This window comes from Balaenoptera ricei, chromosome 1, assembly GCF_028023285.1.
Source record: "Balaenoptera ricei isolate mBalRic1 chromosome 1, mBalRic1.hap2, whole genome shotgun sequence".
In the NCBI taxonomy this organism is placed as follows: Eukaryota; Metazoa; Chordata; class Mammalia; order Artiodactyla; family Balaenopteridae; genus Balaenoptera; species Balaenoptera ricei.
The window spans coordinates 171,672,976-171,683,896 of NC_082639.1; the positions used below are offsets into that span (position 1 = coordinate 171,672,976).

Consider the following 10,921-nt stretch of genomic DNA (forward strand, 5'->3'; position numbering starts at 1 on the left):
TTTCCCGGTTAGATAGTGTCCCACTCACCCCACACCCCACCTCGGCACCCCGCCTCCCTTCTCCGCAGACTCTCTCCCCACCGGAGTCCAACAAGTTTTGTCCAGGTCCCCCTATATCAACCGAGTTTTTGTGAGTTTTTGCCGGCGGGCCTGCTAGTGGGATTTACGGGCAGCGTGCACTTCGGCCCGTCCTGCGGGCGCCGTGGGTGGCAGAGGGGACACGGGCGACCGCGGAGCTTCCCCCGACCCCGCGCCTGCAGAGTCCCCGGCTGGGCAGCGCGGGGACGGGGCTCCCGGCTGCGGGGCTCGGCTCTGCGCGCTCCCCGGGCTCCCCGCGCGCTGGGCCTGGCTCTCGGCTGCCGCGAGGCCCGGTCGCCGCGCCTCCGGTTTCCGCGCCCCGCCCGCCCCGCATCCCGCCGCGGGCGGGCTGCCTACCGTGGGCCGCTTCCACTCGATGCCCCGGGTCTTGCTGGAGTAGGGTCCCAACTCCTTGAAGCCCAGGGAAGACGGGAGGGCCGGGAAGGACGGGTCCTGGAAGAGCGCCCCGGCCTCCAGCCACTCGTCCCGCAGCGCCGCGTAGTCCTGGTTGAGGTACTTGACGGCCCTCTCGTGCGAGCCCAGCCCCTCGGCCGCCTCCCGGTCCTTCGCCAGCTTGAACGCGATGCCCGCCATGGTCGGCCCGGTGCCCGCGTTGCCGCCCAGCGAGCGAGCGGAGGTCTCAGCGGCTGCTCGGCGCGGCGCTCCGCAGGGGCGCGGCCAGGGTTCGGCGCGCGGCAGCGGGACTGCGAGCGGCCGCCGCGGGCGATGATTCACCCGGCAGGGCAGCGCCCTCCGCGCGTCGGGGCGTGGCCTGGCCGCTCCCGGCCAGCTCGGCGCCGGGCCCTGGACCCTGCCGGCCGGCGGCCTGCACAGCGCCGGCGGGAGGACGGCGGCGGCGGCCCACGGGGCCGGTGCTGCCACCTGCGGCCGGCGCCTGGGATGGCCGAGCCGGCCCGCGCCGCGCACCTGGGCGTCCTGGTGGAAAAGTGGGGACTCAAACCCAACCCCGATAGACGACTTCCCACTTGTTGGGGAGGAAGGCTGGGCGAAACCCGAGGCTGGGGCTGTCCTGACTCTCCAGGACACACCCTGTGAGTCAGAAGATCGGGGAGAGAGCTCCAGGGGACTAAATCAGCTCTGTGGGAAGGTGTCCCTCCGCTATAGTCCCCATTTGACAGATGGGAAAACTGAGCATCAGAGAGGTTCAATGACATCATCCAATGTCACACAACTAATTAGAGGCAGAACAGGGGTTCTAAGTCACCAGAGGCGTGTTACAATCGTGATGCTACACACTGCTACTGGTTAGCTATATGATCACAGATAGGGTGGCCAGATTTGGCAAATAAAAATACATCCACCTGTAATAGGGAAGAACAAATCTGACTCCATATTAGATCTGTTTTGTTGCCTGTGTTTAGTCATGCTGGCTCTGAACCTTTTGTAAAATAATGTTATCTACAGCCTGAAATATACAGGATAGCCTATTCTCAGGGCTCTGACCTTTAAGAGTACATTCATATAGAGATAAAAAGTTGCAGAACAGAGAATAACTTTTGTTTCATTGGAGGTTTACAGGAACATCTTGACCTGACCAACATGAACAGCTACAAGAAGGAAGGATTCCAACACCAAGAAGTTTGCAACAACTAACCACGCCCCTCCCTCATCTTGCCTTTAAAAGTGCTTCGCTGAACTTCTTGGAGAAGTTCGGGGTATTTTAAGCACGAGACAGCCTTCTTGCATAGCCCTGCAATAAACCTTTCTCTGCTCCAAACTCTGATGTTTCGGTTTGTTTGGGCTCACTGTGTGTCGGGCACATGAACTTGTGTTTGGTAACACACCCAGTTAAATTTGATTTTCAGGTAAACACTAATGATTTTTAGTATAAGTATATCCCAAATATTGCACGGGGGCATACTTAAACTAAAAAATTGTTTCCTACGTAGGGGAGCAAAATTTGCCACCCCAAAATATCTCTCTGGCATGCGGATTATTTTGAGCTGAAAACAGTCAAGGCCCAAAAGACTCAGGAAGAAGCTTTGACCTTACCGGTAACTGCCTAAAGAATTTAGATAAAGGGCCTGTTTCCAGAAGAGAGCCATCACCCAGAGATATGTGCAAAGAATATGGGCTCAGTGTGGTGGGGAAAACTGCAGGGCCTAGAGACCAGATTCCTCTCTGTGTCCCATTGTCTCCACCTGGCCCAGCAAACATCTATTTACCAAATATTTGCTTTTCCATCTCCAAGTCAATTGTCTTCTTCCCCTTTGAAGTCCCAAACCCCTACCACCAACATCCTCATTTGTCTTTAGCTGAAGATGGTGTTTAAGGAGAGGGCTTCAGCCAATTTGGCAAGTTACTCAGTTTTTCTGGATCTCTCCCATGTATACATGGTATTAAACTTTTATTTGATTTTCTTTTGTTAACCTGCCTCATGTCAATTTAATTTTTAGACCAGCCGGAAGAACATAGAAGGGTGGAGGAAAATTTCTTCTTCTCTATTTGCTATTTATCTGAAACTCACTTTTAACTGGGAGGACGGAGTCCATATTGCTAAAGCCTTTAGAACATTGCCTGTGTTCGGGGCCACTGTGACCATTCTGCTCGTTGAAGAGGTAGCGTGAGATTCTTGGCTCATACACAGGAATGGGTGTGTGCCAAGGAGTGCGGTCGTCCCTTCCTCTCCATCTCCGTGCTAATATGGAAGAATTCATGTTTCAGTGGAAAGCTATGCATTGTTTAGAGCAGTATTTCTTTTTTAAAAAATTTATTTATTTATTTTTGGCTGCATTGTGTCCTCGTTGCTGCGTGTGGCATTTCTCTAGTTGTGGCGAGCGGGGACTACTCTTCATTGTGGAGCACGGGCTCTAGGCGTGCGGGCTTCAGTAGTTGTGACATGCGGGCTTAGTAGTTGTGGCTCGTGGGCTCTAGAGCGCAGGCTCAGTAGTTGTGGCACATGGGCTTAGTTGCTCCGTGGCATGTGGGATCTTCCCGGACCAGGGCTCAAACCCACGTCCCCTGCATTGGCGGGTGGATTCTTAACCACTGTGCCACCAGGGAAGCCCTAGAGCAGTATTTCTTAACTGGGGGTGAATTTGCCCCCTCCTCCCGGCCTTGGGGGACATTTGGCAATGTCTGGAGATAATTTTTGTTATGATGGGGTGCTACTGGCCTCTATTGGGTAGAAGCCAGGGATGCTGCTAAACATCTTGGATGTCTAGGACAGTTCCCCACAAAACAAAGAATTACGTGGTCCATGTCGACTGAAAAAAAGAAAGAAAAAAACACAACGTGAGAGCTGTGAGTTAAGTTTTTTTGGGGGCAAAATGAGAATTATAGCCTGGGAGACAGTCTCTCAGCTCTGAGGAACTCTGAAGAAGTAGGGAGGAGGATACATGCACAGTATACATGTGATTTTGGTGACGGGGGATACATACAGTCAAGCTCACATCTTGGCAGAAGGTTGCAGCTAGTCACAAGGAGCAGATGTCTCCATTAATGATTTTAGTGCTTTCCTAGATGTGAGAAGATGCAAGAAATTGGGCTCATAAAATCTTCTCCTGAAAATATCTAACTATCTGAAGGCCTGTTCTGCCAGTTTTCCCCAGAGCACAGAGTGCCTCATTCCTGATCTCCACCCTGAACTCCTTTCAGGGGGTGTTGAAGGTCAGCAACTGCAGTGGCTTAGTGAGAACCAGATGGGAAGTGACGATTGTTAGTGGGCATCCAAAATGTCAGTAATGCCGAGGCTGAGAAAGTCTGGTTTAGAGGACCTCCTCCCAGGTTATCTGATTCCAGCCTTTCACTGTTTTTGAGTCATTTTACAACCCAAAGTTGTAGATAACAGTAGCAGTGCAAAATAATTTTTCTCTATATGCAAATTAATTCTGTTCAGTGCGGGACGGGGGATCTCTCTCCCCACCGTGGAGAAGCCAGTTGAGTCCATTTGCACATTCATTTCAATATTCTTTATTCTTCACTTCATATAAATCTGTGCCTCTTTGACTTTTCCTTTGAATCAGTCATAACATATGCTTAGTTGCCTCATTTAATTAATAAGTTAAATAAAATCTTTAAAACTTGTTCATTTTATATCCATATGTGTCATGATTTTACCTTTTTTTTTTTTTTTAAATTATCTTTTAGTCTGAGGAAGACCAGATAAAGTGGCATTTTAGTCAATCTTGAAGGACAGTTTGAGATTTGAATATTCAGGATTTTTTAGTGAAACAATGATCTGTCAGGAAAAACTGAAAAGTCTTTGGAATTAAAAGGTATTCCTGGTGTTCTATGGAATTAGATGGAGCCTAATCACCCTGCCAGGGGTCAGATCTGCAGCGGTCTGTGCCTTTCATAGTCTTTAGGATATTTTACTACTCTGTGCATTGTAGAAATTGATAGTAATGCAAATAATTATTGTCCATGTATATGCAAATGAACTTCTTTGGGTAGAAGTGCAATCAAATGGATTCCCTCCCTCAGTTTTGCATCTATTAACAAATTCCATTCAGCATTCCTAATTGTTCTTTTGGATTCTCCTTTAAACTTTTTTTTTTTTTTTAATATCTACTGGTTCCCTCATTTATTCATGAGTTAAATCAAATCTTTGACATGTAGTTATTTTATATTTGTATGAGAGTCATTATTTAGTCTTTTAACAGACACTTTGTGGACAGGCTCTGTTATGTCATGTGCACATTATCGCCTCTTAATAAATGATGGAGAAATAAATAAAATGGGTGAGAAATATTCAAGTAAAATAGAGGCATTTTTCTTGGATAAGAGATGGATATTGGGCACTCAATGCTCTAACTTCAAGTGTTTACAGGATTGTTCTGGAGAAGAGGAGGTGTATTCATTCTGTGTTGCTCCAGAGGGAGAAGTGGAACTAGTGATCGACTTAAAGGGGCACAGATTTTAATTCAACATAAAAACTAATTAAATAGTGGCTTGTGACGTGGAGATTCCAGCAGCACTGGCTGTGTTCAAGGGGTCAGGGGTTCCCCAACTTGGTTGAGTATCAGAATCACTTGGGGTCACAAAGTGTTTGGTCTTTAATGATTGAGGGCCAGCCAGATGGGGGTCCTTCTGCTGGAGGGGCCTGCAGAGATAGGGGCTGGTGACCTATGGGGTCCTTTCATAGCCAAAGATTCCACGGCCTGAAGGTTTGCTGGCAGGTGGTATGAGCCAGCCCTCTAGGTACTTCTCCATCATCATCAGGGTGCCAGCTTCCTCTTAGCTTTAAAGTCAGCACTGGCCTTGTTCTTGAGGGCCACACACCCATTCTATAAGTGGGGGGGAGTGGTTTGTGTATGAAAGAACTACTCTGTCCCTCAGAATCTTTTGGGGATTGCCTATTGCTCCCCACTTTCTAAATTTCCCGGATAGGAGGAGGAGTCATAGGATTTTCGAATTGCATTGGCTGCCATGAGTATTTATTCACATTTAAGAACTGAGCCCTGGACTTCCCTGGTGGCACAGTGGTTAAGAATCCACCTGCCAATGCAGGGGACACAGGTTAGAGCCCTGGTCCGGGAAGATCCCACATGCCGTGGAGCAACTAAGCCCGTGCACCACAACTACTGAGCCTGCGCTCTAGAGCCCGTGAGTCACAACTACTGAGCCTGCGCACCTACAGCCTGTGCTCTGCAACAAAAGAAGCCACTGCAATGAGAAGCCGGTGCACCACGATGAAGAGTAGCCCCCGCTCGCCGCAACTAGAGGCAGCCCGTGCGCAGCAACAAAAACCCAACACAGCCAAAAATAAATAAATAGAATAAGTTAAAAAAAAAAAGAACTGAGCCCCTTGCACCAAGAGCTTCAGGAGTGGAATTCCCAGGCACCCCATTTCCATGGAATCAGCCTCCATTTGGGTTTGGTTTTGTATTCACCAATTTTATTCCTCCTCCCTCAATCTATCTTGTCCTTGACCAGGTGTTCACGTGTCCATTTCTTACACTCTGCTTGACCAAACTTTAGTCAGGTTTCTCTCTTGCCTCCAAGTCTGAGCAAACACAGAAAAAGTGGACCGGGTCCTGCTTATCAGCTTCTCCTGGGAAATCTCCTGACCTCCAGCATGACCTTTTCCTATCAGACCCCATTCGTTTCCCCTTGTTTGTCCGGCTTCCCCTCCAAAGATTCTGCTTATGTCTGTTGCCCCTCCTTTACCCTATTAAAAAACAAACTGTTTTTTTCTTTTGATTTTGAGATCCTTGCAGCTTTCTGAGACCTGAGAGTTCCCCCTGTTGCAACAGTCTTTCTTTCTGATTAAAGTCTTCCTCATCTAAGTCTGGATGTGTTTTTACCCGACATCCTGCATCTCCAGTTTACACTGCCCGATGGACGGGTACCACTGCCACCACCAGGCTCTGCTTTCTGTACCCTTGGATGAAGTGGGGGACATAGGCATTCATTCCTAGCTCACAGGTTTCTGGTGCAAGTGTTTTACGAAACCATCCCAGTTGAGAACAGAGGAAAGAGACAACCCTTCCTGGAAGCTGTCAATTTCCTTCACTGTCTGATTTCCGCTAGGCCACTGAGCCCCGGGCTCTTGGGAGAAAGCTTGTCCACCCGTCCAGCAGCAGAGTGGGCAGATTTCTCCTCCAGCTGGTCTGCTGGAGGACAGCCCATCCTGGGAAAGCACCTCCTCCCAGGCGGGTGGCTAAGGTTCCCCTTCCCAGGCCTTTCAGCGACAAAGGCAAACCAGCCCTAAGAGAAGCTTCCTGCAGCCCTTCACAGAGGAGCCCCATCGTCTCCCGGGAGTACCATCCTCTGGCCCGGGCCACACCCTCTTCTCTGCAGTCCTGGCAGATGATTCGTCAGCCTTCAGGGCCTCTGCACACAGGACTCTGCTCACAAAGGAACTTGGTGGTCCTGAGCTACTCATATTTACTTGCAGTTACCCATGATGATGACCACACCCGCCACTGGACAAGGTCCAGTTTTTTAAACCTGAATAAACACTCCTCTGTACTTTTCAAAGCCTCCCACATGATTCTATCTCTCTGGATCCAGCAAGATCTCATCTCTCTCTGACGGCACAATCCCTTCCACAGGAACTCACCAGTGCAGATAGACAGACATACTTCCTATCAGCCTCACTGATGCAGCGGGTCACCCAGCCCTGAGAGCAGGGGTGAGTCAGAGCAGCTGGGATTACCCACAGCTGCCTGGGGGCGGGCCACAGGCCTGTGTGCCACTAGGGGTGTGTGTGTATGTGTGTTTGTGTGTGTGTGTGTGTGTGTGTGTGTGAGAGAGAGAGAAAGAGAGAGAGGGAGAGAAGAAGAGAGGGAGAGAGAAAGTGTGTGTGTCTCAGAGGCCCAGAGCAAAGGAATCTCTTTTTGTAGAATTTTTCTTTCTGTTTCTTTTTCTTTTTTCTTGGTCAATATTGTGTTTTTATTGGAGTATAGTTGATTTACAATGTTGTGTTAATTTCTGCTGTACAGCAAAGTGATTCAGTTATACCTATATATACATTCTTTTTTAAAATATTCTTTTCCATTATGGTTTATCATAGGATACTGAATATAGTTCTCTGTGCTATATAGCAGAACCTTCTTTTTGTAGAATTTTTCTTTAGATTATTTTCTCCAAGTGAAAAGAAGAGAAAATAAAGCATCTAGGTCATACCAAATCCATAGCCCGGATGCTTAAGAGGTGTTAGGGGCACAGTCTGCAGGTCCCGGGGATACTATTCCAAGCCACCTTCTTTTTTTTTTAAATAAGTACCTGATTATTTTTTATTTTATTTATTTTTATTTATTTATTTATTATTTTTGGCTGTGTTGGGTCTTCGTTTCTGTGCGAGGGCTTTCTCTAGTTGCGGCAAGCGGGGGCCACTCTTCATCACGGTGCGCAGGCCTCTCACTATCGCGGCCTCTCTTGTTGCGGAGCACAGGCTCCAGACACGCAGGCTCAGTAGTTGTGGCTCACGGGCCCATTTGCTCTGTGGCATGTGGGATCTTCCCAGACCAGGGCTCGAACCCGTGTCCCCTGCATTGGCAGGCAGACTCTCAACCACTGCACCACCAGGGAAGCCCCCCAAGCCACGTTCTTAATTGAGCCCCTCCACGTGCATTATACACATTTACACATTTAATCTTCACCATTGGTCAAGGAAAATCTTATTTCCTCATATTATAGATGAGGAAATGGAGGCCCAGAAAAAGGGCAGCTAATATGTGATCGAGCCACAGTCTTGTCCAGTCTCTTTCCCTGGCTTAGGAGGGCAGAGGGGCTGGCGGGGGGCCACCTCTTTCCTAGGGCTGAGGCTGAGGAAAAGCCAGTTCTGTCTTCTCCGTCTTTCAGGTCTGTGATCAGAATCCAAAAGAGAGCAAGGAGAATACGAATTCCACAGTGTTATAACATACGGTTTTGTTTTAAAGATTTCTCCCTGGCTAGAGCCGTTACAGGCTTTAGTCTTTCCTTATGACTGTAGAGTGAGGGTTGGATAGGCCTGTTGGATTCCACCAATGGGATGGGGTGTCCTGCGTGTTTCCAAGGACGGATGGGATAGGCTGTCCTTGGTGCTGCAAAAGCTGGGAGGTGCTAAGAGTAGGAGGACAGAGGAAAACTCCAGACAGAAAGCTTCAAAAAGCCCAGACAGTTTCCTGGGCCCCGTGATGATTTTACTTATCGGCTGGAGCTCAGGATACTATATCTGACCCTTGCCAAGAGGCCAGAGAAGCAGGGCAGCTGCTGCTCACCCACCAAATACCATCTCTGGGAGGAGTTTCCACAGAAGGGGTCCCCTAGTGATAGCTTTGCTAATAACAAGTTATATCTTGTATTTGTGGGGTCCTTTGCAATTTTCAAAACACTAACCATCAATTCTCTCATATCTTCAAATGGGGAAAAAATATCTACTCTGCAGAGTTCACAGAGTGGTTTGTAAGCATTGAAATCACGACGTGTGTGAAACTGCTGGAACTGGACCACCTCGGGTGCTGTCACTGTTCTCATCAGCAGCCGCATACCTGTCTCCTAAAGGCCCGTGAGTCCCGGACACGTGGGGAGCAATTCCTCTATTTTCACGCTGCCCGCTGCAGGGAAGGAGCGCAGGGTAGCGTGTTCTCTCTGTAGGAAGTGATAAGCTCCAGTGTCTGCACCAGGGGTGTTGGGAGAGGCGCTGGCCTCACCCATAATTTCCATCAGCACAACCCCCAAGTGCCCCAAATAAATACATTTCTGAGCCCAGAACAGGGGGCTTACTAGGCAAAAAACCTCAAGACAAGCCCCAGTGCACCCTGCTTCATCTACCATCCACATTTTCATCCCCAAGTCCTTCCCATGTAGAAACTGTAGAACTGCCCTATATATACTCCAGCTCACGCGATGAGAGGGTGGAAGTGGCCCCCTCCGCCCTCCTGTGTCTGCAGGCTTGGTGGTCGCAGTGCAATTGTCCCTACTATGCCAGCTGTGGCAGAAACCAATTTCCCAGTAATGTTTACGGCTGTTCAAAAAAATGGTAAACATCACCGGTGCTTGTTTGTTTACACTGTGATTCAGGTAACCACATTTTGAGAAGTGTGGCTCTATCTGGTCTCTTGGATTCATTACTTCTCCCAATTCCTTTCCTTTCTTCAGCCAATCAGTTAACAGGCTTGTTACCAAGAAATGAAATTGAAAATGGTTAATAACCACCGTGGCCCGATTTACCCACCCATTGGAAGGGAAAGTGATGCCAGCACTGGTGTAGGAAACCTCTGCTGAGTTAGGTGTGTGGATTGGGGCAGTGGCGGGGGGAGATCTGGGGATTGCAGAGAAAGGTCTGGGGGATCAGGGGGGCTAGAACAGTGGGGGCAGGGAAGGAACCAATCCTGTTGTCATAAAGGACAGCCACCCACCCCTATCTCCTAATCCCTTTGGATCTCCACATTTCCTGCACTCTGTTACATCTGTTGTTTGGCAGTTTTGACATGTTTCAGCATTTTTTCTCCTCTGTGCAATGTTGTATTCCAACCTGGGCTCGGACACAGCTCTCTTGCTGTTACTTTTTATCTCCTCCCTCCTTCGGGCACAGGGCTCGGCCTAGTGACGGCTGGTTCTTGCTGTCACCCAACTTATTCCTGGAACCTAGATTCCAGGAACCCTTCCTTTCCCTTCCCCTTTAGGCCTTCCATCAACGCAGCGTCTCAGACTGACCACGACTCAGTGCCAACACCGGGAACTCGAGTGTGGATCTGAGGCAAGCATCTTAACCTTCCTGCGTCTCAGTTTTTCCATCTGTAAAATAGGGATGATGACATTGGGGGTGTTAACAAAGTGTTATGTGCCAAGATGGGAGGAGACTCATAAATATAGCTTGGGTTGTTGATATAAATCAAGTGAGGCCTTGGGACTTGCTTTCTGTACAATGAGGCCCTGGACGCACTATAATTATTGAAGTGTTCCACATTTTGAGATCCATGTGACAGAATCCAGGGTTGGATGGAACTTGAGAGGTCTTCTTGTTTAGTGTTTACAAAACTTTACTTAGGGGAATTCCCTGGAGGTCCAGTGAGTTAGGACTTGGCGCTTTCACTGCAGGGGCCTGGGTTCAATCCCCGGTCAGGGAACTAAGATACTACAAGCTGCGAGGCATGGCCAAAAACAAATAAATAAATAATAAATAAAGATTGAACCAATGACAGCAGCCTTACCTTGAAAAATATTTTTAAAAAAAACACCGGCTCTTCTTAAGTTAGTGGTGGAATGTGGAAGAGCTGCGTCCTCCGAAGCGGTAAACCAGCACCTCTGTTTGTTTGCTTGCTTTGCCTCAGTTCCACCACTCCAAACCCACCCACCAAGGACTCTGAATCTGTCCACCCCGGGCGAAGCGAGACTTTCCGGCTAGGTCCCCCAGACTTGGGCCAACTTTGCATCTCCAAACAACCTTAGC

At 48.8% G+C, this 10,921-nt stretch overlaps 1 protein-coding gene across 1 annotated transcript in view; it reads right to left on the bottom strand.

Annotated features, from left to right (window-relative positions):
• The window catches only part of CAPN2 (calpain 2), a 54,532-nt gene extending 53,836 nt beyond the window's left edge, over positions 1 to 696 (bottom strand). Inside the window, exon 1 of the mRNA XM_059941935.1 lies at positions 436 to 696. Coding sequence (XP_059797918.1) covers positions 436 to 672 — 237 coding nt within the window. The 5' untranslated portion in view covers positions 673 to 696. The remainder of the gene's footprint in view (positions 1 to 435) is intronic.
• Positions 697 to 10,921: the final 10,225 nt, after the last annotated feature.